General features: G+C 41.7%; 1 protein-coding gene across 2 annotated transcripts; it reads right to left on the reverse strand.

Annotated features, from left to right (window-relative positions):
- Nucleotides 1–1,424: 1,424 nt before the first annotated feature.
- Nucleotides 1,425–17,125, reverse strand: LOC129777300 (uncharacterized). 2 transcript variants are annotated; one of them, XM_055783518.1, is made up of 8 exons: nt 17,082–17,125; nt 16,982–17,019; nt 16,783–16,916; nt 16,273–16,720; nt 16,112–16,207; nt 14,093–16,051; nt 1,683–2,175; nt 1,425–1,620 (listed from the first exon to the last, which is right to left on the reverse strand). In XM_055783518.1, exons 1-8 carry the CDS (start codon nt 17,100–17,102, stop codon nt 1,483–1,485), a joined length of 3,327 nt encoding a protein of 1,108 aa, XP_055639493.1. In that variant the 5' UTR covers nt 17,103–17,125; the 3' UTR covers nt 1,425–1,482. The 2 variants fall into 2 exon arrangements, with proteins under 2 accessions (XP_055639493.1, XP_055639494.1); XM_055783519.1 differs by lacking the exons at nt 16,982–17,019; nt 17,082–17,125 and having other exon boundaries at nt 16,610–16,720; nt 16,783–16,809.
- Nucleotides 17,126–26,199: the final 9,074 nt, after the last annotated feature.

Below are 26,199 nucleotides of genomic sequence, written 5' to 3' on the forward strand. Positions count from 1 at the left end.
AATGAAAATGACGCAAGTAATACTACGTTGAGACGGCGGAGTTCCTCTAGGAACGTTAGTGCCATATAAGAAGAAGAAGATCAGCTATATATGGCAGGGCGGTGGGACCAGTAGGAAAGGGTGGAGAAAGCCTTCAGTTTCTGAATAACTTCCAAACTCTTGGAGAGTGCAGACGTCGCTTTTTGTGAATCCATATTTTGCGACCTCGTTGAAGTTACGACAGAAAAAAACTCTGAGCAAAAGTTTTGCACAAATCTTGCGTTATGGCGTTATGGTATCTCCTGACAAAATTTCGTGTAATATCGCAGCATCCAGCATACAAAACTAGCAAACGAATGGAAAAACAACTCACAATAGCAGTGTATTTATCATTTCTGTCATCACTGAATGTGAAAATATCAAGTATCAAAATATATCAATGTTAGCGAAGAATCTTCGATGCTCAAAAATAGCATAAATATTCGAGAAACCCTCAAACTCACCGAAACGAACTTTAGCGAATCACAATGTACTACCGGAGTCATGAATTTCAAATATTTCCCCATTCTCCATTACAATATCGATTGTTTTCAATAGGTTCGCATGTAAATTATATGTGTACGAATAATTTTCTCATCCTTGAACCGCGAAAACTAACAGGAGCGAGTATTTACGATGGGAAGCTACCGAAAATCCATGAAGTTCATAGTTAGACACGTACCCGGTAACCACAACAATTTGCAATTCGCTTCAAATTTCCATTCGCACATACACACACCCATACATGTATATATTATCGACAGCACCATCTTCATAAGCTAGCCGGTTTTGCCAAAATGCAATACGGGGAGACCAGTCAGTTACCGGAACTGTGCTGCTCCGCCAGGCGGTCAGGTGCAAAAGTTTCACACCACGTGCAGTAACGATGTCATGCATAATACCACCAAGAGAGCATCGACCAGCAGCTGCAGCAGCAGCTTTGGCCTCAAACATGCACAATCGAAACGATTCTGCCGTGCTCTTGCTGAAGTTCTATTTCCGAACCGATTGCAGGCAAGGTTTTTGCTGCCTTATGATCGGAATTCCAAAGCACGCTTCGAAATTTCAACATCGGCAACATCGAACGTTCATTTCGCAGCATTCTTCCGCCCAAGGCACATTTTCTTTGGGATGAATTAGGAAGCCTACAACAACATCAATGGACATCTTTTACCCCTTCTGCTAATCAAATTCATTTGACGTGTCGTCTATTGCCCTTTTCACATCCGTTCCTTCGAACGAAATGCAACGCACAAGTATGCACGATATGTAATGCTCATGACCCGCATAAATGGAACTTTTGCATTGGGGAAGACGAAAGAAAAATAAAAATACCTCGTCCATGCCGTCCTATTTTATTTCATAACTCAGAGATTGCATGAATACACTCCGTTAACCTTATCGTGATTTTATGCTGCAATTGATAAACGGAAAGCTTATATTTTACCATCGCATACCCTTGTTTCAGGAAAAGCTCAACAAGCGAAGCTTGAGTAGCAGTTGGGAAACATTCCACTGCAGCATCGGTGGAGTTCTCAGCAGCAGCTTGCGTGAGGGCTCCTCCAGAGTTTCCTGCAGTAGGTTGTAAACGTCAGGGTTGTACTAGAATTGAAAAATGCTAGTGCCACAATGACACGGAGAACTGGAGCTATGTTTACACTCACTGGTTGGTTCTCTGGTACCGGGTGGTATTTTAAAAGTACTTGATCCAGCGGTGAACAAAGTTCTTCGACCGCGACGGTGGCTGCCTCCAGTGGGTTCACCATGATAGTGACAAAATCCGGATCAGGGCGTCTCTCAATTATTTGTCGATTTTCAACGAGTGCCACTCTGAATCCGGTGTATTTATTCCAGAAACAATGCTTGAAGTTATGAGTCAAACAAAAAACAGCCAAACATTTCAGGGTATGAACCTCCATTGATTCGTGCTTCGGGCTGGTCATGTTCTGGACGTAAAACGAGGCGTCCGGTTCCGGGAACAGAGTCAAGTTCACCTTGGTTAGGAATTTCTGCAGCTCTTCCAGATTCAGATCCGCTTCTGGAGGCTTGATGTCTTGTGGGGCGTTTTGAAAGGAAATTTGATACCCAGACTTGGAGACTGTTATGCAGACGGTCAGTTCGACACAGTTCAGTGTTATCATCGTAGATAATTCAGATCTGAAAAAAAATATAAAAACAAAACAATTTATAAAAAACCATAATATGTATTTTTTATGATCTCAATTAGAAGTTAATCTCAATTTTCATTTCATGAATTTTAAGGTAAAATTGCTTCTGTGGCCGCACTCAACAGATTAAAAGTTGCTTTGAATTCATCTGTAAGAAATGTCTACGATTTATCGAGATATTCCAGTGTTTCACACTTACATAGCACTTTATTAGGATATAGTTTCACCAAATGTTAAGTGTATCGTACTTGCATAACTTTTTTTTTAATTTTTAAAAGTTGTGTGCCACAGTACAACTTGAACAACTTCAGTTTATGAGAAACACGAGAACCATGATTTTTTTTAAATTCCACAACATTCATCTGTTTACTGTGGACAATCAATATACATACCCTATTACCTGCTCTTAAATCGTCTATAACTATTCCTAGCTTCAAAAGGGTTCTACTCGGGAAACTTGATCGCATGCAATAAACGATTTACTGGATTTAAACTCAAAATTCAGGAATTTGTTATGATATGTTAATTAAACGGTTTTGTTTATTAAACCGTTTAATTATTTGCCCTGTAATTTGTATGTTTGTATGTTTGTATGTTTGTATGTTTGTATGTTTGTATGTTTGTATGTTTGTATGTTTGTATGTTTGTATGTTTGTATGTTTGTATGTTTGTATGTTTGTATGTTTGTATGTTTGTATGTTTGTATGTTTGTATGTTTGTATGTTTGTATGTTTGTATGTTTGTATGTTTGTATGTTTGTATGTTTGTATGTTTGTATGTTTGTATGTTTGTATGTTTGTATGTTTGTATGTTTGTATGTTTGTATGTTTGTATGTTTGTATGTTTGTATGTTTGTATGTTTGTATGTTTGTATGTTTGTATGTTTGTATGTTTGTATGTTTGTATGTTTGTATGTTTGTATGTTTGTATGTTTGTATGTTTGTATGTTTGTATGTTTGTATGTTTGTATGTTTGTATGTTTGTATGTTTGTATGTTTGTATGTTTGTATGTTTGTATGTTTGTATGTTTGTATGTTTGTATGTTTGTATGTTTGTATGTTTGTATGTTTGTATGTTTGTATGTTTGTATGTTTGTATGTTTGTATGTTTGTATGTTTGTATGTTTGTATGTTTGTATGTTTGTATGTTTGTATGTTTGTATGTTTGTATGTTTGTATGTTTGTATGTTTGTATGTTTGTATGTTTGTATGTTTGTTTTTTTTTTTTTTTTAAAGAGGTGAGGAACGCTCTACCAGCCTTACCTGGGAAGGGTTAACCCAGACGTCGAGTGGGGATCGCACCCACAAAAACCAAGCCCTCTACTCGTTGCCTTATTCCCCCTGGGACCACATCTAGGCGACTACTTCAGGGGGCGGCTGTGCTCATGCACTTCTCGAGTTTTCAACGCTAACTAGCGTTGTCCTTCCCTTTTTCTCAATATTTTTTTCTTTCCATTCGTTATTAATTCCACTGCGCTGATGTCCTCTTCGCAGGCATTTTGAATTTACCCGTCGAGACGTGAACCGATTAGGAATTGCCCTCCAACTTGACGCGCAACCCGTCACAGCCACCCTCGCGGGGTTTCTTACCTGGCGAGACGTGAACCGATTAGGAAGCGCCCTCCAACTTGACTCGCGCCCCGTCACAGTCACCCTCGCAGGATTTCTCTTCCCAACGGAGCGCCGATTAGGCAGTGCCCTCCATCCTGACGCGCACTCCGTCACAGCTACTCTCGTGGGGTATTCATCATTTTGATCGTGGCTTCATCCTTGATGCCCGTTCCTTCGAAATGTTCGCGGTGTTCCTCCATCCAGGCCACGATCAGGCGTTGTCAGGCAGGCCTTTTGCTGTTCTCCGCGGCAGTATCCGTTTACCTGTCGAGACGTGCACCGATTAGGAAGCGCCCTCCAACTTGACGCGCGCCCCGTCACAGTCACCCTCGCAGGATTTCTCTTCCCATCGGAGCGCCGATTAGGTAGTGCCCTCCAACATGACGCGCACTCCATCACAGCTACTCTCGTGGGGTATACACCAGTTTGAAGACGCCCTCCTTGACACTCACTCCGTCGTAGTTATTAAATCGGCATCCGTTTACCTGTCAAGACGTGCACCGATTAGGAAGCGCCCTCCAACTTGACGCGCGCCCCGTCACAGTCACCCTCGCAGGATTTCTCTTCCCAGCGGAGAGCCGATTAGGTGGTGCCCTCCAACACAACGCGCACCCCGTCACAGCTACTCTCGTGAGGTACCATCTCTTGCAACAGCCGTCGCCGTTGTTCACCTTTCACCGTCGGACGTTGTCAGCACTTTGGTCAGCCCTCCACCTTCGCTGCAGCTCCGACATGATTTGTGTGATTGCACTGCTCACGGCATTCCAGATCATCTCGTCGCGACACATCTCCTCCACAATATTCCCGACATGAAGTGCAGGCAGCCCCTCGCGCCTTTCGGTGAACCTGGGACAGACAAAAACGACGTGCTCCGGTGTTTCCTCCATATCTCCACACTCCGGACAGAGGGGTGAAACTGCGTGCCCGAACCGGTGTAGATATTGCCTGAAACAGCCATGCCCAGACAGAAACTGCGTCAAGTAAAAATTAACTTCACCGTGTTTCCTGTTCAACCAGGTCGAAAGTACCGGTATCAGCCTGTACGTCCATCTACCATTTTCTGCCGTATCCCATTCATACTGCCATTTGTCCAACGACTCCGCTCTCATCAATTTCCGGATACCTCTGCTTTCCCGTCGCTTGTAGCACTCGCTATCTTCCGCCAGAGTGATGCAGATGGGAATCATTCCGGCGATTACACACACAGCTTCTGTCGAAATGGTCCTATAAGCACTTACGACTCGCATGGCCATGAGTGAAGCTACCTGTGACGTGGTCGTTTCCGTCCTCCTCCTTGCACAACATGCACCTCGGTTGCTTGGTGCAGTCTCTAGCAACGTGACCTTCCGTCCCGCACTTCCTGCACAATTTCGATCTGTCAGGACCACCGCAGTTTTTCGCCTGGTGACCGAAGCCCATGCATTGAAAGCATCTCTCCATTTGCTTGGCCATACGAGGGGGAGCTTTCATCGGGCACACGGACCACCCCACTTTTATTTTACCCTTCTCCACCAGTTTATTCGCAGCTTGTTTCGAGAGCCGTATCGAGGCCGTTTGTGTCCCACCGTATGCCTTTCTCAGTCGGATTGTCATTGGCACATCGCCAAGGTCACATTGTGACTGTAACGCAGTTCTCAATTCCTCAACAGTCGTGATCTCGTCCAGATACCGGCACTCGATGGTTGATTCCTGAGAGAGAGCTCTCACCTTCGCCTCCTCCCCTAGTGACTTCTCAATGAGTTGTTTGAAAGCGGAGCTCTTAACCGCTGGATCTTTTTTAAGCTCGAAGAGCATCTCGCCTTTCTGCGTGCGCCTAGTTTTCACGACGTTCTCGCCCAGTGTCTGCAACTCCGGATCGTCTCTCACTTTCCGAAGGATAGCTGCATACGATACTCCTGCTGACACTTCAACGATCAAAGCATCGCCCTTGATTCGCTCCACTCGAGGTCCGAGTTTCTTCTTTTCCTGCTCAACTTTTTTCTTCTTCTCCTTCTGTTTTTTGCGTTTTTCTGCCTGGTTATCGACAGTACGCCATTCACTGCTTTCACCTCCTTTCGCGTTACTCAGATCGTTCTTGGCCTTTTTCAGCTCTTCTTCTTCTCCTGGGGTGTCCCTCCTTCTCTTGTCCGATCGTGTGTTCAGAGGACCCTTCGGCGTCTCAAGTATCTAGACGGGTTTCTCATTCGCCTCGAGCAGAGCCTTTTCAGCACCCTCTGCTCTCATCTGCAGCTCCTTATGCTCGCGTTCAGCAACCATGACGACCGATCTGATGCTCGTCACCAGATGTTTTATTTTTAAGTGGACATTGTTTTTGTCCTTTACGAACTCGTAAAGTTCGTTGACCTTTTTCCTAACGTCCGTGATGCTGAGCCTCCCAAGTTGCCCTTCTTGGGATGCGCTTGAGGTCAGCGTAAACAACTGGCTCTGTACGGAGCCAAGATCTCCTTGGAATGCTTGGGCAGCAAACACTTCTTGTGGTTTTGTGTTGCTTGTACTCGTTGTGGCTACTCGAGTGACAGGTGACCTCAGCATTCGTCCGCTTCTCGCGAACACATTCTCCTCTCCATCGTTTGTTGGTGTGTTATTGCAACTATTCATATTTTTCTGGGTCCCAACTTCGGGCCGCTATCTCCGCTCGTTGTACATAGTCGCTACCAGTGATCCCATGGTTATCTATGCAAGCAGTGAGGCCATGCAGGGGTTGACACGGTCCTTCATGGGGACCGTGTTCAGAGCCAGATCAGCGCAAGTCAGGAATGTGACATCTGACGCCTAGTACCTAGTGCCTGGGCCTAGACGAGCATCGAACGTACCCGAAGACTTGCCAAGTTATTACCGGGACGGGGGCAACCGCACTATTAGCCCAAACGCCATTTCAGGACGGTGTCACCCTTCCTTACTCAGGGAACAGGATAGTACGACTGTCAGCCTTTAGCGTCGTGTTGAAATCGTTTCCGTATCGTGTCCGTTTTCTATGTCGTAACCAGTATGTCGTAATCAGGATCTTACTGGCGTCAATCCTGATGTGCTTGGCACTCCTTTCGTGGCTCCTGTACACGGTATTTCCCCCGTGCAATCTCCAATAGGCTTTACCGCGCCCTTACTCGCGTTGTCACCCGATTAGTCGCCTCATACGACAGGGACAGGGACCAAGACCCGAAGTGCTATTCTAGGCCGGCAACTCCACGGCCATGTTTGTATGTTTGTATGTTTGTATGTTTGTATGTTTGTATGTTTGTATGTTTGTATGTTTGTATGTTTGTATGTTTGTATGTTTGTATGTTTGTATGTTTGTATGTTTGTATGTTTGTATGTTTGTATGTTTGTATGTTTGTATGTTTGTATGTTTGTATGTTTGTATGTTTGTATGTTTGTATGTTTGTATGTTTGTATGTTTGTATGTTTGTATGTTTGTATGTTTGTATGTTTGTATGTTTGTATGTTTGTATGTTTGTATGTTTGTATGTTTGTATGTTTGTATGTTTGTATGTTTGTATGTTTGTATGTTTGTATGTTTGTATGTTTGTATGTTTGTATGTTTGTATGTTTGTATGTTTGTATGTTTGTATGTTTGTATGTTTGTATGTTTGTATGTTTGTATGTTTGTATGTTTGTATGTTTGTATGTTTGTATGTTTGTATGTTTGTATTTTTGTATGTTTGTATGTTTGTATGTTTGTATGTTTGTGTTAAACGACGACTGAGAAGTGGCGTAGAAGATTTTAAAAAATTGATTTACTAATATAATACAATCTTTTTTGAAGAAGCCTCAAATACTAGTACAGAATGAGACATTTTCATTTTGATTCGAATCAATTTCATAAAACTGTTACGATTTTAACGAAACGCTTTATCTTGCAATCTGTCGACTACCTTCTGTGCGTTCTGTAAAATTTTCTTCATTTTTCGATGTTTACCATTCGGAAGGACTAAGTTCACCTACAGGCAGAAGCAAACAACATATAACAACAAACAAAACCTACAGAGAGTCAAACTAATCAAATACCACTTTTTTGGTATCATAAACATACTAGTTAATGCAATTATAATTGACGGAATTTCATGTTTTCCAGATTGGTGACGAAATTCCCTGATACTCCGTGATTTTCCTTGTTTGAATTCCCTGATATTCCCTGATTTTCAAGGATTTTTAAGATAGTCGACACCCTGTCTAATTACTGCTAGACTGTCTTAGAATATGCAGATGTTAGCATGACTATATTTTCTTTCGAGCTACAGAGATTTTTGTTTCATTACGAACACTGGGACCACATTCATTCCATACTGAACGAGAAGTTTTGATTACACTATACGTAATTTCATAATTTGTCCTAGGTTCCATCCAAACCCTGTTCATCTCTAAAGATGGCCCAACGGGTAAAAGATTCGGGAGACTCAAGTGGGTACACCATCTGATAGGACTTAACAATCAGGACACATGTGATAGCTACGATTATGACCAAACCATTATCATTCATTAAGATATAAAGAAATAAAAACACGTCGTGTGTGGATTGCACTTAACAGACCAAAATACTCATGGATGATCCATGCGAAGAAAATACTCCATAGATTATGGTTTCTGTCTTCGTTCGCGTATAGAAGATTTATTGGCGGTTTCCGAGTCGTCAACCACATTCGCAATCCATGGTTTTGAAGTTATTATGATGTATCATGGTAGAGCAAAAGCTGCTTTCGTAGCCCAAATCTTCAGAGTGATTGGATGTATCGCCACATAATTCAGCATGGAATTGGGAGTGGATGCCAACTGAATATTCTTGCAATATTTCGGTGTTTGGATATGTTTTTCCAAATCAGATTTACCTGTAATGGAGCAAATCTTCTGTTTCGACAAAATGACAAAATGCACATACCGTCATTAGTCATCAACACGTATAAATCACATATGTAGCACTTGTCCTTGGCCTATGTGGAACTATGTTATTCCTATGACCTTCCGTGAAACAAAGATACTTCCGGCGTAATTCGTCAGTAAACATCGGACGGTTCCGTTTAGACATTTAAAAAAGTAGAAGGGTCCGAGCCTAGGGGCACGAACGTAAGTTTGACGTAGGTCTGTGATTGTTCAGAACAATACCAGTGTGACGCAATGAGGTACATATAGAGGTGCAGCAGTAGGCGAAGTATATCTGTATTGGCAAGCAACATATCGTGTCGTTATTATTTGCATTCAATATGGAATTTATATATAAGAAACAAAACAATGTTGAAAGTACTCACGGTTGCATGATAATTTGAGCCAAAATTCTCATATAATCATTCAACTGTTTGTTTTTGTATTTCGATTATTTATATGGTAAAAAGGTCCAGAGAGCAGTCGTATGATTAGTTCTCGATAGCAATAACATTTTCTGTGAAATTTTGATTAATTGGCGATCATTCTCTCACATCATACACACCGACACTGAAAACCTTCAAATCATCATCTTCGTAACGTTAAAATAAAAAAGCTTCGTTTGTTTCTATGAACGTGGGGGAGTAAAAATGAGACATGGAAATATCAATTTTACCCGTCTTTCTAGACGCGATTTCACAAATATTCACTGCACCCTTCGCATTAGCCTCATATTCAGCGAGAACTCCAAAAATGTACGTTTTTAATGGATGCGGTGGGCAATCAAAGATAAACACAACGACTGACGTCACTATTTGAGAAATAGTTATGGCAGCGCATGCTATGTCGCTCGAAACTCTACCATCTTCATTACCTTTTTTCCAGTACATTGAGTGTGACGCATAACAGGATGAAATTGGATCGGTGAACCTAAAAAATATGTCGTCATTGATTACATCAAATATGAAAATTATGGGGAAGAAACAAATAAATGTTGAAAATACTTACGATTTCGTGATATTTTGAGGCAAAATACAGATGAAGTAGATTTATTATTAATGGATAGCTTTGGTATTGTGCGTTCTTACCATTGTATTGTTCTTATTGTTAGTCTTATTCCATGTCATCGGGAATAGCAGCTTTTTCGGTGAAATAATGTTTGTTTGCAAACTATTTTTCGCATCACATACACTGACACTGTGGGTCATGACAAAATCACTGGAATAATGATTTTCAGAAGTTGAGATTTTCTTTGAATTTGCCGTCATCATACTAACCCACTCCACCATCCACATCACCCTTATTCCTACACATTGACTGGATGGCTAATTTGTTTGATAGAACGACAAATTGTGTTGCATACAATATTCACGGGAATCAAGCTAAAAGAAAGATAGCATAATACTTGATTTATCTTTACATTCGTTTCAGGTTTCAGGACTAGGATTACCGTCACATGATGATACTTGCGTGAACGTAGTAGCTAGAAAAACACTCAAAGATGTCCAGTTGAGCTCATGATCGTTCGCTTAGTAGCGGACATGCAACCAATTAGGCTACGAAGACCTTCCAATGCTGTCTTATCGCCGGTAAATCTAAGGTAGCACCTCTGAAACCTTTATCAGGAGAATCAGGAGTTGTCACATCGGGACATCGGTAAGATGCTGGGAATCGTCCAATCCACGGTCAGCAGAGTACTAAAACGATACTCCGAGAACCTAACCATCGACCGGAAGGTGAAGAACGACAAAAATGGATGCTCCGTCAGTGAAAAAGATCACAAGCGCGTAGTTAAGCAGTTTAGACGTGATCCGAGAAGTTCGGTCCGGGATGTCGCCAATAAGCTGAATTTGTCAAGTTCATTCGTCCAGCGGACCAAGCAGCGGGAGGGCCTGCGTACATACAAGGTTCAGAAGGCTCCTAACCGCGACGAAAGGCAAAACATGGTGGGGAAGACGCGAGCCCGGAAGCTGTACACCGAAATGCTGACGAAGCCGCATTGCCTGGTAATGGACGACGAAACCTACGTCAAAGCGGACTTTCGTCAGCTGCCGGGCCTGTTGTTCTTCTCCGCAGAGGACAAATTCAGCGTTCCGGAGGAGATTCGCAAGCAGAAACTATCCAAGTTTGCCAAAAAGTACATGGTGTGGCAAGCGATCTGATCTTACGGAAAGCGGAGCGCCCCCTTCGTGATGACCGGCACGGTAAACGGGCAGGTTTACCTTAAGGAGTGGCTACAGAAGCGCTTACTACCACTATTGAAGCAGCACGAGGGCCCGACCATCTTCTGGCCGGATCTCGCTTCGTGCCACTATTCAAAGGACGTGTTGGAGTGGTACGAAGCCAACGGGGTCACCTTCGTGCCAAAGGAAATGAACCCGCCCAATGCGCCGGAGCTTCGCCCAATAGAGAAATATTGGGCGATTATGAAGCAGGCCCTCCGGAAGAACCCAAAAGTTGTCAAATCGGAGGCGGACTTCAAGAGAAAATGGATTTCTGTTCAAAAAAAACTACAACCTGACGTTGTACAGAACCTTATGGACGGGGTAAAGAGGAAGGTGCGAGCATACGGGCTTGGGCTCGAAGTATGAATAAAAATAAAATGCCAAAAGTTGTTTAATAGTTTTTATTTTACTGTCTAAAATTTTCAAAAGAATCGGTCTACTGGGCGAATTTCTACAGCGTTTTTTCCGTGATGCAATTTGATGTGACACATCCTTTATATTGGACAGATTTCAGAACAGCGTTGACTTGGACTAGATTAGATCCGTGAAATTAAGGACAATTTGTTTCCTTCCGAGAAGGCGAGATCCTGGAACAGACAACGGCAGTTCAGCGGCGGCGGGTCAAAATCCCGCCCAGCGGTTGGAGCGGATGAAGCGACGAATTGGGAGAGTGGTCCATACTTCGATCGAAATAGTAAATCAGCCATTCCATGTCATACCGATATGGTGGTTCTCAGATTTTCGTGGGAAGTGGAAATTTTGTTTTTTGTCGCAAACCATTAGACTCTTTTTTTATTATTATTTTTTTGTTAGGGTGACCATTTCCATTCTAGGGTGGTCCGAAAAATCAATTTTTTCCACTTTTTTCAAAGAATGACTTTTTTCAAAAATTCATAACTTTTGATCTACTGAACCGATTCAGTTTTAAAGTTATGATTTTTCAAAGTTAACATGTTTTCAGTTTTCGTTCAATATTTCTATGCGACTAGACTGAATGTATGTGACTATAATCCAATTAATTGGCAAGTGTAATTTGATAGTTCGATCATCTTAATCGGTCCAGTAGTTCCAAAGTAATAATTTTTTGAAAAAAGTCTTTTTTGGGAAAAAAAAAAGAAATAAATGATTTTTTGAACCATCGGGTAACTTTGAAAAATCATAACTCAAAAAAGAAAAAAAATGCCTCCCTGGTTTTGAGATATGTTATGCGAAAAATTCGGAGCTTTCCATAAAAAAATATGAAAAAATATAGCGCCCTTGGTCCCGAGACCATGAAAACTATAAAAAACAAATACATTCAATAATGACAAATCCAAAACCTGAAATTTTTGCTAGCGTAGCATTTTTCCAAGAATGACTAGCTTATAAGTTTTAATTTGATATGTTGACCGGTTCAGTAGTTCACAAGTTATGAATTTTTGAAAAATGTCATTTTTGGAAAAAAGGGGAAAAAGTCGATATTTCGGATCACCCTAAAATTAAAATGTGCACCCTAACAAAAAAATAAAAAAATACGGGTCTAATAGTTTGCGATAAAGAGCGAAACTACCACTTTTGACGAGAATCTGAGGACCACTATATCGGTTTGGCATGGAATGGCTGAAATGGTTTCCAGGACCCGAATTTCTGCGGCTTCCAGACGATGAGTGGGCCAGTATCAAAGAATCAGTGACCACTACTACAGAAGAAATGCGAGCGTCCGATAGACACAACAATTCAACCGGTTCTCTTCCTGGGGCAAACTGCAACGCGCCACAGCATACGCTTTACGGTTCCTGAACAACTCGTCGAATAATCATCCGAAACACTCAGGACCACCACAACAGGCAGAACTTCAAGTAACTGAAGAAACCGTCATTAAATCAACGCAACATGAAGCCTATCTGGATGAAGTTACTGGGCGAATAAAACTTCAAATGAATAGAGACAAGAGGTCATCGGAAAGAACAGTTTCATTTACCATTTTATGCTAATCTTGGACGATTATGGCCTGTTACTCGAATTTGGCAGGATTGGGGCAGCTTAAGGTGTACCATAAGAAGTGCGATGGTATGAAGTACGTAGTTAAGTTTAGAAGGGAAGCTTAATGGCGAGGGCTTATAAACTTTGGTAGTGAAACCTGAGAATGTAATGAACTCAAGGCCTCTGACTTATCTATCACTTGATTCTAAGGGGGCGGAAGAACTTACGCTACACCATTTTTTGCTATTAAGCTAAAATTGGAAGAAAAGACCAAGAGAGAAATGCGAAGACATGGTCGCCGGGAAATAAAACGATCTTGTCCACCGACATATACTAGTAAGGTCCTGGGATCCCATGCGACGCCAGTTGGAGGTGTTTTGGCAACGATTGTTACCCGATTACTTGGCGGTGATTCGTCGCTTGACGAACGCCGTGCTCTAGAACCGGGGGATTTGGTGATGGTTGCGGAACCAACTAAGCGAGGTGGACGGGAAAGAGGACGAATCATCCGATAACTCAATCCGGATGGCCGATGTCGACGAGATATGGTAATGATCGGAAAGAAGACTTCAGTTCGACCGGTTACTCGGTTGGTCCCACATAGTAACTGTCATAAACCACTTCCGTTTTTTCTTTTCGTTATTGGTGTTCAACCGAAGCAGACCAACTTTTTGTAGCTGCCCCAGAAAAAAAACCACGTGAAGAAAAACTTGCGAATTGAAATTATTGAAATAAGTTATCCATTATCCATATAACATATCCAGAAATTAGGTTGCTCTCAAAAACGTCTGGCCTTATGTTCGACAGGATAATCCATTGAACAACTGTCCGATGGGCTTTTTTGTATGCAAAATATTTTCACAGAATTACCTCCTAGTTTATTATCTTGAACGAATGAATCTGAGCACAACTTCCGCTGATAAATATATCACGACAAAGACCTGACTGTTGGTAGAAATAAGATATAAAACTACAACAGTGACAGTGAACAGTAAACAGTGAGTATTCCGTAACACCAAACGATGATATTAGTCATAAATGTTACATTAATTTGTAGCAGACTCAGTGGTCAGTGAAGGACCGATGATATCAAACGATTTTTTAAAATATATATTGTTATTAGTTGAGCACATGGGTTAAGTATATTGAGACTAGTATCTGACACTTTTTCGATTTATATTCTGTCTTTAGTCGTGGATAAAATTCTACGAACCACCCCATAAATACAACTTGATTTGCAACTAAAAATACTCACATTTTGCCAGTCCTCCTCATCTCCCATCCCTTGAATGGTATATTATGATACTTCTCCATCGCAAACCCAAAACTGGCGAGTTTGTTCACCCAAACGGTAATCACTTTTCCATCCGAGTCGAACTCCTGCTTTTGAATTAGTTTCGTTGTCCACCTGCCAGGAGTATGCGGCAACAGTTCCAAATCCAACGGTTCAGGATCTTCTTTCGTGAATTCGTGTTCTTCATCAGATGATATTTCCGAAGGGGTTACCACGCTATGTTTCCTAACTTTCTTTCTAATTTTCACGTTTTTTTCCCGAGGTTTCTTTTTCTTCGCTATTACAAAAGAGGATAGTCTTCTCGATAATTGTTTCACTTCTGGCGGGTGGAAATGAGTCGATCCCCGCGAACCGATGGATTGTTTTCTAGGAGGTGCTGTTTCCTCCTCCTCCTTCTCGGGTTCTGATTCCGGCTCGGGAAATACAGGAATTTCTCGTTCCCTTAAACGGTCCAAAAGATTAAGAAAGGTGGAAAACATATTGCATACCGATTCAGCACTAAATTCATCGTCAGAAACGATTGCATCATAGAGATCTAGAATCATTTCATCTATATCGAGGCTGGACGGTTCTTCCTCTTTTTTCTCGGTAATTATAAGCAATGGAATTTTATGCTCCGGAGGAAAAAGATATGCTGGTACTTTTTGGGCCAAGGAGAGTTCCAGCAGCATTGACTCTACGGGAGTTTTAATTTTGGAACTTGACATTGATTCACTCAGACTAACAACACTGCCCTCTCCCTCTGGAACATCGTGAATGCCTGGTACACGAAATTCGTCGAATTCGCCGAATCCCGTCGCTTTGAGAGCGAGGAACTTGGGATACAGGATCTCATTCAGAGCCTCCTCGATTTTCAGCCGCTGCTCATGGACAAATTTCTCCTGCATTGTCACAAACAGTTGGTGCATTTCCGCATAAAACTTGTAATTTTGCGGGAGTCTCGGCAATATATGATCTTGTATCAAAAAGTGTAACTTAATTTCGGAAGGGATGTCGTTTATGTCGAAGTCAGGAATAACAGTAGGCTTTCTTGGGTGTTTTGGTGGTTTTGGTGATCCGAAAAGAAGTTTACTCTTTTCCTCCATGATTTTCTCATAATTTAAGTGCAGTTCTTGATGCTCCTTTCCCAACGAGTTGAACTCATCGCTGTCCTCCCAAATCTCCCAACTGCAGACCAAGGGTTCTTTCCACCAAAAACAGTAATCCGGAAGTTTGATTTCGATTTTTATCAGCTCTGTATCAGATTCGCTGACAAATTTCTTCTCAATCAGTTTGAGATCTAGGGGAACATCACGATACATGAAGTCGCATCTCATTTCGATCGATTGTGGCAGCTTTTCGAATTGGTTTATGGAGAAAACTCCACCGGTGACCCTAAATCTTCGCAGGTTCACATATTCATCGGCCAAATCTAGCGACGACGGACTAATTTGCTCCATTTTCTGCAGATAATGTTCCAGCTCACGTTGTTCGTACTCCTCGTCGACATTTACCGACGTGTCTTCCGTAACAATCGGTGGAGCACTTTCTAGTGCCGGTTTCTCTAGCTTACCTTTTTTGGATTTTTTCTTTGCTTTTTTCCTACCTGCCGGTTTATTTGGGATTTTACTATTTTTGGCACTCTCCAACGCTTCCAGTTCTTTTTGCTTTTTATCCACCTCGTATTTGGCTCTAGCTTCCGCCATTTGCTGAAGTTTCCTGTTTTTCAGCGTATAACGATCATTCCATTCCATGTCTTGAGCTGCAATCAAATCGGGAACTGCTTCCAGGAAACCACAACGAAAGGTAGGATCTAGATCCGAGAAATGATCAAATTGGGTCCACAATCCACGCATTAGACAACCTTTAAGCTCGAATGAGGGAGGCTTCAAAAAAGTCGAATCCAGCGATGTCATTGTAAGAAGTCGGATGAAGTAATTACTGCAATCCGAAGAAAAATCGATGGTAACAGAATTAGCAATAATAAGTTGCACTGCTTACTATTCAGGAGGTAACGGGACATGACGAAAACTCCATATGTAGAATCGAACAACGTCTGACGAGAACGCAAACTCCGCCATTATGGGATCCAACGGTCTGGAAAATATTCAAATCTCACTCGTTAATGAAAACAGAATATGGTGATTCAAGGTTCATCGTACGACATATCGCGTGAGATATTCCCACCAACTCTCAAAGTGATCTCGTCAAGAACGTTCGCTAGTTTCTGTCGTATCTCATTTCTTGCTATCATCACCTCATTCTGTAGAATATTTTTCTGAGCGGAATCATCTATAAGAGAAAGAACCTTAAGGGCATTTTCTATACCCGGAAGGTACAATGATCCAACGTCTCCTCGTTGGATTTTCAGAATCTCTCTAGTCTTCAAAATCGTTGATTCATCTTGGGTCAGTGGACTTCTGTCGTTAATATCTAACGTCCAACTGGTAAGCTTGCCGATCTCATCTAACTCACAGGTCCATCTGTAAAGGAACTCACGTATCTCAGCGGCATCTGCCGGATTTGGTAATTTTTCGCAGGATAAGTAGTGTGCCCATTCACTTTGCTTCAAAAGATTTCGACTGTTGTCGGCGGCAGCTTTCTCCAATTCTTAAAAATAGATATGGTTCATGGGTATGGATTGATACTTTTGCAGCGATCGATAAGCATACTTCTGAAAAACTTGATGGCGTCCACCAGAACCACTCGTCGCAGGTTGTATTGCTTCAGTTCGATGTCATTCTTCTCCACCAATGCAATCTGCTCAGTTTTCCACTTTTCGTCCGCCTCTCTCTGGAGGATTTCCCTTCCGGAAAAAAAATTGCACTAGAATTAATTTGACTGCGAATTGAATAGAGACGTCACACTCACAACTGCTTCTCTTGAGCTATTTTCGCCGGTTTTTTCTTCTGAATATGAAAAGGATTTTTTGTAATTAATTGAACCCAATATAGTTACAGGAAAATCATACCTTACTGGAACCATTAGCCATTTTTTCTCATGCGATACTTTGACATTATATCAAAGACTCCTTAGAGTGATTATATTTTTTCGAACTTTGCTGTTATTTCCGACACAGTGTACCAGTTTGACTAAAATACGTCTCTATATGTATATAACTTTCTTCCTTCACTTGTATTCCGATTTATACATTACAATATTCGAGTGGAACCCAAACTATTCCGCCCCCTTTTTCAAACACTATGGATTCTACAGTGTTCGTAGAAGCCGAACGCAAATGTAAATAACGTTAAAATCGAGATTAGGGCAGCGCTACGACAAAAAGTCTTACTTCGCCAGAGCTTTGAGCAGCGAAGGCGTTCCAACAACTATGATTAGTGAAATGGAATATGCAACTATGACCGCTCGCTGGGGAACTATTTGAAACTCCAGAAGATTCATAGTACATGTATACTGCACGATGCCCGTATTTTGGAATACAGAACCACTACCAGAAGAAGTCAACTGGAAAATATGACATCGGAGCAGAACTTATCAAGCTGGGCCCGGAAAAATTGGTTAACTGTATGCATCGACTGATTGTCAGAATTTGGGAAACTGAACAGCTACCGGAGGAGTGGAAAGATGGGGTTATTTGCCCTATCTTCAAGAAAGGCGACAAACTAGACTGCGAAAACTTTCGTGCAATCACCGTCCTGAATGCCGCCTACAAGGTGCTCTTCCAAATCATATTCCATCATCATCTACCATCGAAAATATTTATTGTGAAAAAAAATATATTTTATTAGAATGAAATAGCCTCCATTCGTCTTCGTGAAGTCGAGGCCGCCGGGTGTATTTTCTCCCGTCTGGTGATACCGTTATCTTGTGATACTGTTGTGATACCGTTACTTTCGCTGCTGGTGAAATAATTGTTTCACTCAAACGGGATTTTTGGACAGCAATAGTGTGAAGCAAACAAAGCGGAAGGAAGAAGACCTGCATCGCGGGCGCTGTGTGCTGGCGTGTTTATCGCCATATCATCGTCATCGAAATCATCATCGCACTGTGGAGCCATACACCGTTGCAGCTGTGCTGTACGATCGACACGCGGTTCGCTGGGAACCGTTCTAATTCAACCGCACGGGTGTGCGATATAAGTATATTTTTTATTAGATTAAGGTTTTTAGTTTAAGAAATAATCAGAAAAAAAGATTGAGAAATCACTGAAAAACTGTACATCTGCCACTTTATATGGCAGAATGCGGAGAACCCGTTGACATGGAGATTGAATCCACTGTCTATCCCTCCACATCTACGGGAGGTGGGAAGTCGCTTAAACGCGTTCCCCCTTCAGAAGAAGTCTTTTCGGGGGAGGAATTAACCCACCTAAACAAGCCCCCCTCAAGAAAATTTGCAAACCTCTCCTCTTCACCCCCTCAGTCTCCTGCTACCGTTCCTCCTCTCGCTCCCGTTCTCGCTCTCCTTCTCGCTCCCACTCCCGTTCTCGCTCCCCCTCACGCTCCCGCTCCCACTGAACTCCCGATCACGCCACCCAACCCTGCTGTTTCCGCTTCCGCTCAACAATCGACCCCACTTTCCTCTCCTGTTGTGTCTCCACCCCGTGTCAAGGTTTATCCAGAAAATGCAACTGGAACTGGCCCATGGGTTGTTTTCTTCTGACCTAAACCTAAAGGAAAATCTCTGAATGTCATTCAGATCATGAAAGATTTGACAAAAAATTATTCCTCCGTGGTCGAAATTTCCAAGGTTCGCCCGAACAAACTGCGTGTTGTCGTGGCTGATCGGAAGCAAGCTAACGAGATTGTTGTCGACAAGCGGTTCATTTTAGAATATCGCGCATACGTGCCCTGCCATAACGTAGAAATTGCGGGAGTGATTACAGAAACGGGTCTGACTTGTGAATTTATTAAAAAAGGAACTGGAAAGTTCAAGAAGCTCCCCTCGATGGAAGTCGAGATCTTGGACTGTCGCCAATTAGGCAAAGTCTCCCAGGAAGGGGGAGAAACTAAATTCACGCCGTCTGACTCGTTTCGAGTAACTTTTGCTGGTTCCGCTCTCCCAGACTACGTTATGGTGGACAAATTGAAACTGCCGGTGCGACTCTTTGTGCCAAAGCCCATGACTTGCAACAAATGCAAGTCAGTTGGTCACACTTCAGATTATTGTGCCAACAAGGAGCGCTGTGCAACTTGCGGAGAGCAACATGTGGGGGAATCCTGCAGTGCGACTGAGCATAAATGTCCATATTGCGGGGGAACTCCATACGCGCTCTCAGCTTGTGAAACTTATAAGAGTCGCTGGGAGAAACAGAAGCGCTCTTTAAAGGAACGCTCGAAGCGCACATTTGCGGAAATTTTAAAGGGCGCTTCTCCACTGACTCAACAACAACAACAACCAATCTCAACACACAATACTTTTTCCTCGTTGCCAGTTGATGAAATGGAAGCGGACACAGCTAGCGGGGACACACCGTTTATTTCCAAAGGGAATCCCCGGCGCAAGAATGTGACCACTCCCAAAGTTCAAGAACAAGTCCCCCCGGTGATACCCCCTGTTAGCTTGCCTAAAAAATCGAGTGCCGCGGACAAGCAAAATCAGGTTCCTCCTGGCTTCCGTGGGAATAGTTCACCTTCGAACGACCCAGCACTCGAGGGAACATCAAAAACCCCAACTGTCCCTATTTTTTCGTCCAGTTCAACATCCCAATCGGGATTTATAAAGTTGTCTGACCTTCTGGATCAAATCTTCAAGTGTTTTAATGTTTCCGACTCCATCAGAACCATTGTCATCTCAATGCTTCCAGTATTAAAGACAATTTTGCAACAATTGATGCAAACATGGCCCCTCCTTGCAATGATTATCTCTCTTGATGTCTAATTTAAATAGAGAGGTCGGAGATATCACTGTTTTACAGTGGAATTGTCGTAGTCTCATCCCTAAATTGGATACATTCAAATTTTTAATTCATAAATTCAATTGTGATGTTTTTGCTCTGTCCGAAACTTGGCTTTCTTCGCGAGATGATCTCTCTTTCCATGATTTCAATATTATACGCTTGGACCGTGATGACAGATACGGAGGGGTGCTATTGGGGATCAATAAGTGCCACTCATTTTTTCGAATTGACCTTCCACCTATTGGAGGGATTGAAGCTGTTGCTTGTCATGCAAACATCAGAGGAAAAGACCTCTGTATTGTCAGCTTGTATTGGCCTCCGAGAGCTGCGGTTAGCTGCAAGCAACTTGTTGACATGTGCTCACTTCTTCCTGAGCCACGATTGATCTTGGGAGACTTCAACTCTCACGGAACTGCCTGGGGGGAACAGTACGACGACTATCGTTCATCGTTGATATATGACCTTTGTAACCGTTTTGAATACTGGGGAAACAACACGTGTTCCTAAACCTCCTGCTAACCCAAGTGCTCTTGACATCTCGCTTTGCTCGAATTCACTATCGTTAGATTGCAAGTGGAATGTAATCCAGGACCCCAACGGTAGTGATCACTTGCCAATCAAAATTTCCATCACCATTGGGTCGAATTCTTCTGAATCTATAAACATGGCATATGACCTCACAAGACACATTGACTGGAAAAAATATGCGGACGCGATTGCTCTAGCCATCAATTCCAGAGATGGTTTACCTCCATTGGAGGAGTATAACTTCCTTTCTCGTTTGATCTATGACAGCGCAGTTCGCGCTCAAACGAAACCCATTCCAGGTTCCACCATTTCCCGAAGGCCTCCCAATCTATGGTGGGATAGCCAATGTTCCAAGCTTTATATAGAAAAATCGAATGCATTTAAAGCTTTTCGGAAACGTGGAACTCCTGAAAATTTTCAAACGTATTTAGCCCTTGAGAATCAGTTCAAAAATTTGATCAAAGGGAAAAAACGTGCTTATTGGCGAAATTTCGTGGGAGGTTTGTCACGAGAAACGTCAATGAAAAAATTATGGAAAGTGGCTCGAAACATGAGAAATCGCTCTTCAACGAATGAAAGCGAAGAATATTCACATCGATGGATTTTTAATTTTGCACGGAAGGTTTGTCCCGATTCCGCTCCCGTGCAGAAAATTGTTCGAGATATACCACAAGATAGGTGCGATCTTGATTCTGAGTTTTCGATGGTAGAATTCTCTCTTGCTCTGCTTTCATGTAACAATTCTGCTCCGGGATCGGATAGAATTAAGTTCAACTTGCTGAAAAACCTCCCTGATGTGGCGAAACATCGCTTGTTGAATTTATTCAATCGGTTTCTGGAGAATAATATTGTTCCAGATGATTGGAGACAAGTACGAGTTATAGCTATTCAAAAACCCGGAAAACCCGCGTCCGACTTCAATTCGTACCGCCCAATAGCAATGCTGTCTTGTATACGGAAATTGTTGGAGAAAATGATCTTGTTTCGCCTTGATCGATGGGTTGAAACGAATGGCCTACTCTCAGATACACAATATGGGTTCCGCAGGGGCAAGGGGACAAATGATTGTCTTGCGTTGCTTTCTTCAGAAATTCAAATGGCTTACGCCGAAAAAAAACAAATGGCTTCAGTATTCTTGGACATAAAGGGGGCCTTTGATTCAGTTTCAATAGAGGTCCTGTCAGACAAATTATACTCTCGGGGTCTGCCGCCTCTATTGAATAATATGTTATATAACTTGCTTTGTGAGAAACATTTGAATTTTTCTCACGGGGATTCGACAGTAAGTCGGGTCTCCTACATGGGACTCCCCCAGGGCTCATGTTTAAGCCCCCTTTTGTACAACATCTATGTAAGCGACATCGACAATTGCCTTACACAAAATTGCAGCCTAAGACAACTTGCAGATGATGGAGTGGTGTCTGTCGTAGGATCAAACGAATCCGACCTGCAAGGACCCTTACAAGATACTTTGAACAATTTTTCAACCTGGGCCATTGGGCTAGGGATCGAATTCTCCACGGAGAAAACAGAGATGGTGGTTTTTTCTAGGAAGCATAGACCAGCAAAACCAAAGCTTCAACTTTTGGGTAAACCGATCACTCATGCTATGTCATTCAAGTATCTTGGGGTCTGGTTCGACTCCAAATGCACTTGGGGGGCCCATATTAGGTATCTGAGTAAAAAATGTCAACAAAGAATAAACTTTCTCCGTACAATTACCGGCACCTGGTGGGGAGCCCACCCCGAAGATCTTATAATGTTGTATCGAACAACTATTCTCTCAGTGATGGAGTATGGCAGTTTCTGTTTTCAATCAGCTGCCAAAACACACCTCATTAAACTCGAGCGAATTCAGTATCTTTGTCTCCGTATTGCGTTGGGATGTATGCCCTCAACGCATACCATGAGCCTCGAGGTTTTGGCAGGCGTACTCCCACTAAAAGATCGCTTCAATTTATTATCTCTTCGGTTCCTCATCCGGTGTAAGGTTATGAACCCATTGGTGATCGGAAATTTTGAGCAGCTGATCGAGCTAAATTTTCATTCTGGATTCATGAGCTCATATCATGAATTCGTCTCCATGCAGGTTGATCCTTCTTCGTATATTCCCAACCGTGTTTGTTTTCCTGACTACATCAATTCCTCTGTGCATTTTGATCTGTCCATGAAGCAGGATATCCATGGAATTCCAGATTATCATCGATCGGGGATCGTTCCTACGATTTTCGAAGCAAAGTATGGGCGTGTCAATTGTGATAATATGTACTTTACTGATGGGTCCTCTATGATGGAGTCCACAGGATTTGGAGTGTTCAACAATTTTTTTAGCACCTCACACAGTCTTCAGTATCCTTGCTCAGTGTATATTGCTGAATTGGCAGCAATACACTGGGCGCTGGACAGCGTCGCCTCACGACCTGTTGAACACTATTACATTGTAACGGATAGTCTGAGCTCTGTCGAAGCTATCCGTTCAGTGAGGCCGGAAAAGCACTCGCCGTACTTCCTTGAGAGAATACGAGAAATTTTGAGTGCTTTATCCAGACGCTGTTATGTCATTACCTTTGTCTGGGTCCCTTCACATTGCTCAATTCCGGGTAATGAGAGGGCTGACTCATTAGCAAAGGTAGGTGCAATTGAAGGCGAAATTTATCAGCGTCAAATCGCCTTCAATGAATTTTATTCTTCAGTTCGTAAAAATACCATCGTTAACTGGCAACGCAAATGGAACGAAGATGAATTGGGCCGGTGGCTCCACTCAATTATCCCTAAGGTTAGCCTCAATCCGTGGTTCAAAAGTCTGGACTTGAGTCGGGACTTTATTCGCACCTTCTCCCGACTCATGTCCAATCACTGTTCGTTAGACGCGCTGCTTTTTCGTTTTAATCTTGCCGACAGCAATCTCTGCGGTTGTGGCCATGGTTACCACGACATCGAACACGTTGTTTGGTCGTGCGAGTTGTATCTTGTCGCCAGATCGAATTTAGAAAACTCCCTTCGGGCTGGAGGAAAGCAGTCCAATGTGCCGGTGAGAGATGTGTTGGCTCGGTTAGACCTTGATTACATGTCCCAAATATATGTTTTCCTTAAAGCTATCGATCTTCGAGTGTGATTGTTCATACATCCTTTTCCCCTCCTTTTCGTCCTTCGCGAGCTATCGGTTCCCTTCCTACTGACATTAGAATAAGTTAAATTGTAAACACATATTAAATGTAAGGATAGTTTTAAGAATTGAGTGTGAAGTGTCAGTGTGAATGAGAATGTGAATGTGAATGTAAATGTGAATGTGAGTGCGAGTGTAAACACACATCTCCTTACATCCCATCCTTTTCCTAATAAAAATGTGTCACCCTTCTTAACTCGAGTCGACCGCGAGTAATCGGTTTCCTATTTCATTAACCATAGAATTAAGGAAACAACATGTTGATATATGCTAGTTGAAATATAGTTAAGAGTTTGGCTCCATTAAACTTATGTAACTGAGCCTGTAAAAATAATCGGATTAATAAAAAAAAGAATGAAATAAAAACTAATTTATCTACTACAAATACTACATTTAGATTTGCAAGTCTTTCGAGTGTTTGATGATGCTTATACAAAGCCACTATGTTTAATCAAATCTTTCGGCCTCAAAATAGTGTTCATCGTATCGTTGATAAGCCGAGTTCGAACCTTATTTTCGTTCTGATCATATTCGGAAGAAAATTCCGAGGAGTGAGGCGTAGTGAGAACGATACAAACAAGGCATCGAAGCGCCGAAAATGCATGCGTAAATTTTTTTAGACATTAAATTATTAATTTTTTTCAGATATCACTTTTTTTGTCCACCAATCCTGCACATGCTCGTTTTCTGAAACTGTGATTTCCTTACGGAGTAATTTCACCTTTAGAGAACAGAATTTATCCTCCAGATCTTGTATATTCTTGTATATTCCCAGAACCCTGGAAACGAATTTCGTCCTTATAAAAGTGATCAATTATTGCATTATAAATCCTTTATTATCAGCAGCACCAAGCGATACTGCGGCGTAAAAGTAATCATGTACCTTAATGTTGCTTTCATCAATCTGAAAAAATCTGTACCAATCTGTACAGATCTGCAGCGTTGCCAATGTTCCAGTTTAAACTGGATTCTTCCAGTTATTTTTTGCTCGATCCAAGCAAACAGTTGAACCCTAAAATAATCCAGTTTTTTTTAAATATTGTCCAGTTTTATACAGTTTTTTATACGTGTGCTTCAGTTTCACCAATTTTATATGAAATAAATTCATAATGCATAAATATTATCCCCCCCTCACCTTTTCTATTCCTTGGCTAATTTTGTTTTTTGACATTTTTCGTTCGATCGATCCAAGATGTATTTAGGGTAAATGATCTTGGTTTGACCAGTCGAAAATATGATCATGGTTTGCCCACTTTTTTGAATGCTCTAATTCAGCGCTCCTGTGTCAAATAAGGCCTTCGAATGTTTCGAAACATATAAATGAAATTGCCTTTTACATGATTTATAGTAGTTTGATAGTATATTTTTACGAAATCACATGTTTTAAAGGATTATAAAATACACCTTCTATTTGTTTCAATGCGCCCCTCAATCGAGCTAACTTTTAATCGATCACCAGATGATTATTTGGCACGTATTCAGACCTTTTCTGGATTACAACACTTATAAATATTGTAAACATCATGCTTGCTCACCATTTGTATCGGATTTACATAGCTAAACCATTAAATTAACGCATTTTGACGAACTCAATTCTGATCATGAGTTGTCCAATTCAATAATGTTGTTTTGTCCACATGATTTCTATGGCAACCGCTTGGCGCCCTGCAGTTTGTTTATGTTTGTTTATGTGCTTCGCGCATAGCAGAAGTATAGTTTTTCTGTGTTGATTGTGTTGAGGTGAACACTTCTAAAATGCCCAACAAAAGGCAATATTCTGAAGAAAGCCTAAATTATGAATGAATCAATATGATGACAGTAAACTCAAGCAATGATAAATACAACATCTAATTGTGAATTCGAATGTTTTCATTCAAAAATGGAGATTTCTAAAACCGGACAAACCATGATCATTTTTTTGGGCAAACCATGATCAGAGGTGGTCAAACCATGATCATAATTCTTCTTTAAGAAAAATCGTTAAAAAACATAAAAATTTGAATACAACACCTCATGGTAGTGTTAGTAACTAGAGACTTGGGGCTTTTCAACAAACCCAAACTCGTATCGATTATGTGTGATTTTCATGAAGAAAAATCGATTTGCATTTACTAGTTGCGTAAAAACACCCCAAATTGGACAAACCAAGATCATTTACCCTACTTTGGATCCATCTTTCTTTTCTCAAACACTCTCGGTGTTATTTTTCTCCTGCTTGCACTTCCAAATTCAATACAGTTACTGCGCGGTGCATGTGGTGATTACCCAAGCAGCAACGTTCTACATTGTCTTTAAGTTTATTTAAATATTTTATATTCTAGGTTCTCCAAAACATTCTGAAATCCAGACCAATGGATCTACCATTTCAACAACGACAATAAATCTTACCCTAATTGGTTCATAGAACCTGCATACTATGCTGGCTTTTAGTTTATACAAACATCAGGTGTTATAGGTACTCCAAATCATTCTAAAGTTCAGAAAATCATAGGGACAATGTGCTCCATTGACTTTAATCAATATGAATATGGAACA

The sequence above is a fragment of the Toxorhynchites rutilus genome, chromosome 3 (assembly GCF_029784135.1).
Source record: "Toxorhynchites rutilus septentrionalis strain SRP chromosome 3, ASM2978413v1, whole genome shotgun sequence".
Classification (NCBI taxonomy): domain Eukaryota; kingdom Metazoa; phylum Arthropoda; class Insecta; order Diptera; family Culicidae; genus Toxorhynchites; species Toxorhynchites rutilus.

Coding starts and splice junctions, on each gene's coding strand:
- LOC129777300 (XM_055783518.1), bottom strand. CDS start 17,102: ATGGCTAATGGTTCCAGTAAG. Junction 2,176..14,092: donor ATGAGGAGGACTGGCAAAAT/GTGAGTATTTTT, acceptor ATTTTTTTTCAG/ATCTGAATTATCTACGATGA. Junction 1,621..1,682: donor CGGTACCAGAGAACCAACCA/GTGAGTGTAAAC, acceptor TTTCAATTCTAG/TACAACCCTGACGTTTACAA.